The sequence below is a fragment of the Grampus griseus genome, assembly GCF_964374135.1.
Source record: "Grampus griseus genome assembly, chromosome: 13".
In the NCBI taxonomy this organism is placed as follows: Eukaryota; Metazoa; Chordata; class Mammalia; order Artiodactyla; family Delphinidae; genus Grampus; species Grampus griseus.
The window spans coordinates 40974545-40981559 of NC_139007.1; the positions used below are offsets into that span (position 1 = coordinate 40974545).

The window sequence follows — 7015 nt, forward strand, 5'->3', positions numbered from 1 at the left end:
CCTCCTGACGGCTTGGCTGCATCTTCCCTCCTGATTCGTCGGGTCCCAGGCTGCGGCTTCAGCTCGCTCCGCCGCGCGGCGCCCGCCCACAGGGCCTCTGTGAGCTCAGCTAAGTGTGATGCTGAGGCCCGAGCGCGGCGTCCAGTGTCCTGGGCAACCCTATCAACTTCCGGTTTGAGGCAAGGCCGTGGTTGGCTAGAGGCCACATTTCCGCCACGTGACCCGGTCAGGCGCCCTGCGTGTGCGAGGGCGCGCCTCCGCTGCCGGCTACACCCGGCGCGTTCAGAAGTTCTAGTCCTCCGCCCGGACTAGGGCCTCCCCCGGGGAGGTGGCGCCAGCCGAGACCGCCGGCTCTGGAGGCGCGGGGCCGGGGCAGGGCTTGGAGTTCTCGAGGTTCCTCTGAGAAGCCGGACGGCAGCAAGACCGCTGCTCGCGAGCCTCCAAGCTGGAGCTGGAACTGGAACCCTGTGGTGCCGGGGCCCAGGCTGCCGGGCAGCGGCTTTTCCCGGCCGGGGCCCCAACGGAGAATGAGCCGGAGGCGGTGGCGGGCTCCCGGCGGAGCGGCCGGGCTGGGAGCATGCTGCGCTGGTTCATCACCGTCCTCCTGTGTGCCGCCTTCCTGGGGCTGGTGAGAGCCGGGGCTGGAACCCTCCCAGGCCGAGGCGTGAGCAGAAGTCCTGTAGAGAGCGCGGCCTTCCGAGCTCCTGCCTCGTTTCCGCCGCTTGCAGACTGGGTGTCCTTGGGCTCCTTAATCTGCCGGGCCCTCAGTTTCATAATCTGAAAAATGGGCACAATTATAATCTTAGAGGGCTATTGTCAAGTGTGAAACCGATTTTCGTGAAATATTTTCCAGCACCAGCAAACCTTTCTACCTCTCCTCCGTGGGGTCGGGGGGATGCAAGAGGGGTTGCCAGGTTTATAGCCTCCCCCGAAGCCCCCCCCCCCCGCCTCCTGCGTTCAGCCAACCCCCAAATTATTGCACAAAGTTGCTCTACTGGTTTTTTTATCTTCCTCGGCTGACCAAATTCACCCCTTATTTTTGCAGGTGGGGAAATAGACCCAGAGAGGGAAAGTGACTTTTTCGGACCACACAGCTGGTTAAGTGGTTGAGCCAGGAATAATGTCTCTTATTCTGCCTACAGTTTTATGTAAAACAAAATTTCAGGTCCTTCAGTGTTTTTCTAAGAACAAACTGCAAGGGTAGTTTGGCCTTTTGCCAACCCCTTTGGCCGCCCTGTGGTCACTTGTCTTAAATATTGAGATCCTGGGGAGTCGGGAGGGTGAGTCCTCTGAGCAGAGTCACCTGTGACCACTTAGTGTCTCTTCCTTTGAGCCACGCTTGATTCTTAGAGTATTTGTATTTGAAGAAACGTCACTGCAGATGATGTGCCAGGTCCTTTTAAGTGCTTTGCAGGCGGGAACTAATTTGGTTACAGCTGGGGCGCAGCCTTCCCTTCCTGTACTAGGCACTTACTCTGCGCCTGTGCCCAAGCTTGCCCGTAGCTGGGGACTGCTCAGGCCTGGAGAGGGGCTACACCCAAGCGTTTAGAGCAAATTCGTGCAATTAGAATCACTTATTCTTGAAATGTAGACCGATTGGAAACATTTTTTGTGTGTCCAGCGAATTTCCTGTGAAAGCCAACTGCAGCCCCTAATTTTTGCTGAAGTTACATGTCTTTGAGTAAAATTTTATTTTTAAAGTCATTGCATACACGCATATGTAATATTCTCTAAGAAAGCCTTACAGACAGTACTCCTGAGGCTTTGGTTTTCTTTGAAGAAAAATGTCGATTTAGAAACATTCAAATTGTTTATCTCTTACATGTTTTATATGTGTAGTTCAGAGGAAGGACCCCATGTACATCCAGAAATATTGCTGTTTTAACAACATCAAAAAATGGGGATAATATTTTGATGGTTTGTTAACTTAAATTTTTAACCTCAAAATTCTGGTGTTATTTGTGCGTGCAATATATTTCAGACTATTCGAAACTATTTCATAAATTTTTTAATGTTACATTTTACTGTTAATACAAATACTGTAGTTTTTTTCTGGTATTCAAAAAGGAAACAGAATTGCAGCAAAGAGCCAAAAGAATTAAAGAATTTTGTAAAAATCGAGAGTTGTCAAAACTGGAAAAGCACTAGGACTTGGCACACCAGAAATGGGAGTCTATAGCTCTACTCGTACTAGTATTTTCATTATGAATTTTACTGTGGGGCTTAATCTCCTACATTACATTGAAATCTCCTCCTCCCTTTTTAATACTGAAAAAAAGCTACCACCTAGATAGACATTATTTTCATGATTGTAAATGAAAACTTCTGTCTTTTTAAATTTTAGGGAATGAGTGTCGCTATACTGGGACCCACGTTTCAAGATTTGGCAACAAATGTGAACCGCAATATCAGCAGTCTTTCTCTGATTTTTGTGGGCCGTGCCTTTGGATATTTGGGTGGCTCTGTGATTGGTGGAGTTCTTTTTGACATTATGAATCATTTTCTTCTTTTGGGTAAGTAAACAACAATTTTCGCTTCTTTGTGACTTTCGAGGAATTTACAGTTTGTTTATAAATATGAAACATACTGGCTTGCAGAATGGTTGACAACTTAAGGGTAGTGTTTAGGTATCCCCAGTGGAAGTCAGGTTTCCCTGGTGCCTGCTTTCATCTTGGCAGTTACTGGGAATCCGGTCTAAACCCCTCTGGAAATTTAGATTAGCCCTGGAGTGTGTTAGCGATCCTTAGCCTTCCCGACCTTCATTGTAGTTTAGGCACCACCACTGGATAACATACAAGTTGTCCAAAGAGCTCTGATTGTCAGGGTTTAGGGCAGATCTCCTGGGGCCATAGATCAGAATAAACTCCTTGAACCTCCCCAGATTAGACCCTGGACTGAGAATGAGGTGGGAGGGGATGGTGGGTGAAATGATGAAGGCTCAATTTTTGTCCCAGCTGCCCCATGTTAATGATTACCCCAGGCCTCTCTACCTCACTCTCAAAATAGATGGCAAAGCTTTTAACTTACTCTTTTTTTGGATAAATTGACATGTTTAAAGAAAATCTGGATTAATGTGATAAAACTGCTTTGGACGTAAGGAGATAATTTACCATTGTTGATGAATGAGTAAATAATCTCTCTGATTTCCATAGTGTGTTGAAAGAGTATACTTCTTATATTTCCCTCCCTATTCCCCAAATTTGTTTAATACATTTCTACTATGAACTACTATAGTAATTGCATTTAATTTTTGTCTTTTTTATTTTTTACCTCATATCTAAACATCTCTTTAGGTTGTTAAATATGAAACATTTAAATGAATAATTTTTGAGCTCTGTTTTGCTATAAAACTTTGCCTTGTGGTATAATGTATGGTTTGATTATTAGCAGTACTAGAAATGTATTTATAGTAGAATAACATATATTTTATAGTCCATAAAGATGATAAAAGCTTTTAAATGAAATAACTGTTAGTAGAAGCTAAACCTCTCATCTACTCATTATTACTCAATTTTAATTTGACCTGTTTTTACATTTTTGGGAGTTTTTATGATGTTGCCTTGATCCATAACCCTTTCCCATAAATAGTGTTTTTTATAGCTGACTTTTACTTTTCTTCTCAGGGATGTCAATGTTCGCTACCACAATTGGTCTTTATCTTGTTCCATTTTGTAAGGCCGCGGTGGTACTGATTGTCATGATGTCCATCTTTGGTGTTTCAGTTGGCATCCTGGATACAGGTCAGTGAGCCCTTCATTGTCAACTCTGGGAGTAGGGACTTTTTACTAGAAAAAGTAGAGCATATGATATTAAATTGTCACTTGCAGTGTCCCCTAAAATGACACTGACCTACTGAGTTGGTCATGGGGTCTCTAGGTCAGAGCCACCTTTCCGGCAACTACTCTTCTTGCCAAGTAGGATGTCCGTTTTTGAGCAGCCAACCACAGAGTGAATTCAGAGAATTTTGTTCTTTGAGAGGTTGTTGATTTGCAGTATCCAAACAGGGAAGGGGCCCCCATGTGGGTAATTACAGTGCAGATGAGCAGGTTTGCATTTCGGGATAGAACTTTATCATTGTAATATGGCAGGAATTGACAGGTTAATAGAACAAACCAAGTTTGGAACCATTATTTGGCTGAGGAAACATAGAAGCAGCTCTCCAATTTACAATGCACTCTGCCTTTTGAACTAAGAGAAACCTGTGCTGTGTATTATTTCCCTTCTTTTCCTATTCTCTCAAAAGTTCCTGCCCTCCTGCAGGAGATCCTCTCCATGTATCTTCATGTCTTTTAAAACCTACTAAATAACATATGTGACATTTGTTCACCCCTGAAACCAACGTTCTCCCCCTCTTCCTGTTATTTGATAGGTTGGGGAAATATTTTTTTACTTGGGGCTTAATTTGGTTGTGAAATTATAGGATGGAATTGTGTGGAATTGTATGTTTATCTGCAAATATATTAAAAAGAAAGAGAGAAAACACAAGACTTGAGGCTTCTTGCCTTTCACCACGTAGATACATAGACAGTGTAACTGAGTGTGTTAGAAGGTGTCCGTGTTCCTTGTTTCCTGCAATGGGCACAGCAGAATCCTGTAATGTTCAGGTTCCTGAACATGTGTTTTGCATCTGCCATATACATAAATAATTTTCTTCAAGTGGCTACCGATTGCAGGTACAGAAAAATTTGGTAATTTGGCCACTATCTGATGATAATATATATTTAAAATGTTTAAAAATAACTATATAAATATCCTTCCTTACCCCCACCCCTCCTATCCCTGGTATTAGAACTATAGTATAAAAAGCCTTGGGCTAATGTACTTGGCTCTAGGAAATAGTGGTTTATTAGCTTGTAGAATCCTATTTGTGAGTGTGTGATGTTCCAGTGCTTAGAGTTCGCTGGTGGTATTGGTGAGTTAGAGTTTCTTAATCATAGAATTGACTTAGTTGCAACAGTTGATAACTTAGAATATTATAATCCTTGTGCCATGTAAAATAGACTCATCTATTTTGGACTTTTTTTTAACTAAGTTACTATGATTAAATCATTTTCCCCATCTTTCATTGGTAGGTGGTAACGTCCTAATCTTGGCTATTTGGGGGGACAAAGGAGCCCCCCATATGCAGGCCTTACACTTCAGTTTTGCCTTGGGTGCCTTTTTGGCTCCCCTGCTGGCTAAATTGGCATTGGGCAGGATGGTGTCTGCTGAAAACCACACAGAGGCTGACTTTAACCATTCTGCCCTCAACCAGTCATCTGAAGCTGACTCAGAATCTCTGCTTCGAATACCTGACGATATGAATTCACTGTGGGCTTACGCTGTTATCGGTACTTATATTTTTGTAGTTTCTCTCTTTTTTTTCGCTCTGTTTGTAAAGAAAAGCTCAAGGCAGGATAAAGCAAAAGTATCTACTCAGAGGTTTCGAAGAGCTAAATATCACAATGCCCTTCTTTGTCTCCTTTTTCTGTTCTTCTTTTTTTATGTTGGAGCCGAGGTAACATATGGCTCTTACGTTTTCTCCTTTGCAACCACCCATGCTGGCATGAAAGAAAGTGAAGCGGCTGGGTTGAACTCCATCTTCTGGGGGACCTTTGCAGCCTGCAGGGGTATGGCAATCTTTTTTGCTACATGTTTACAACCTGGAACCATGATTGTGTTGAGCAACATTGGCAGCCTGGCTTCATCTTTATTTCTGGTGCTTTTCAACAAGAGCCGAGTTTGTCTCTGGATAGCAACTTCAGTGTATGGCGCCTCAATGGCAACCACATTTCCCAGTGGTGTGTCTTGGATTGAGCAGTACACGACCATCCATGGGAAAGCTGCAGCATTTTTTGTAGTCGGTGCTGCCCTGGGAGAAATGGCTATTCCTGCAGTAATTGGAATTCTTCAAGGAAAATACCCTGATTTGCCTGTAGTTTTGTACACCTGTTTGGGGTCATCAGTAGCCACTGCTGTTTTATTTCCTGTGCTGTATAAATTAGCCACCTTGCCTATCAGTCGTCAGCATAAAGAACACAGTAAAAGCGAGGACCAGAAAGCTTTGCTCTCTAGCTCTGGGCTAAATGACTATGAGGAAGAGAATGAAGAAGAAGATGCAGAAAAATGGAATGAAATGGACTTTGAAGTGATCGAAATGAATGATACAATGAGGAATTCTGTAATAGAGACATCTAGATATATTTTGATGGAGCCCACAGCTGACGTCTCCAACCAGTCCCACTCAAATGCGTTAATGTTTGAGTCCTCTCCGGTTAATATGGGCAAGTCCCCTGTGAATCACCTTGCAAGAAACCAGGACAAAAGGGACTAAGGGCTAGAGAAGATGAATTATTTACTGACTTCCCTGAATAATCACCAGTTCTAAAGAGGCCAGTCAGAGCAAAGCATAACAGATTTTCAACAATCTTTGGGGGTCAAAATTTCTAGGTCCAAGTATAGCAAATGCTAAAAGGTTTTGAAATGTTTTGTCATTCCCAGAGCCTTTCGTAAAGAACCAATGATCTCATACAACTGGATCCTGTTGTGAGGCTAGCGTTTGGTGGCATGTGGCTGATTAGGCAATATTTTCTGGTCTCAGAGTGTGCAGAGAAGGCATTTGTTTTTGAGAAGTTGGGTGCCATTCAGATAGAATGAAACTGTTTAGTAGTTGAATTGGTTAGCTGAACAAATTATCCGTCGTCAGTATTCTGCCAGGGAAGCTGAGGAGAATCATTTCATAAAAGAGCATCTTTGAAAATGGACAGAGATTTTTACTGTTTCCCTCTGTCTGTAGTGTTGGACCAGAAAATGCTAATTACTCATATGATTTCTGATTTCTGTGAAGAGAACACAGAACAGGCACAGACCTGGCTTCAGGCCTCCACTGCTGCTCACTAGTCTTCTGGCCCTGTACTCAGTCATTTAACTTATATAGGTCTCGTTTATCTCATCCCCGATCTGTGATTCTCTAATGAAAATGCGATGACTTTCAAACTGGGAATCCATAATTTTTAAAGTTTGTGCAAGATACCTG

At 43.2% G+C, this 7015-nt stretch overlaps 1 protein-coding gene across 1 annotated transcript; it reads left to right on the top strand.

The window, feature by feature from the left end:
- Window positions 1-323: 323 nt before the first annotated feature.
- MFSD4B (major facilitator superfamily domain containing 4B) lies at window positions 324-6320 on the top strand (the record flags this gene model as incomplete). Its single annotated transcript, XM_082668703.1, is given in 5 exon segments — window positions 324-628; window positions 2345-2513; window positions 3624-3740; window positions 5073-6283; window positions 6285-6320. Coding segments are annotated over 5 exon segments (1584 nt in total). The 5' UTR covers window positions 324-577.
- Between the last annotated feature and the right edge of the window lie 695 nt (window positions 6321-7015).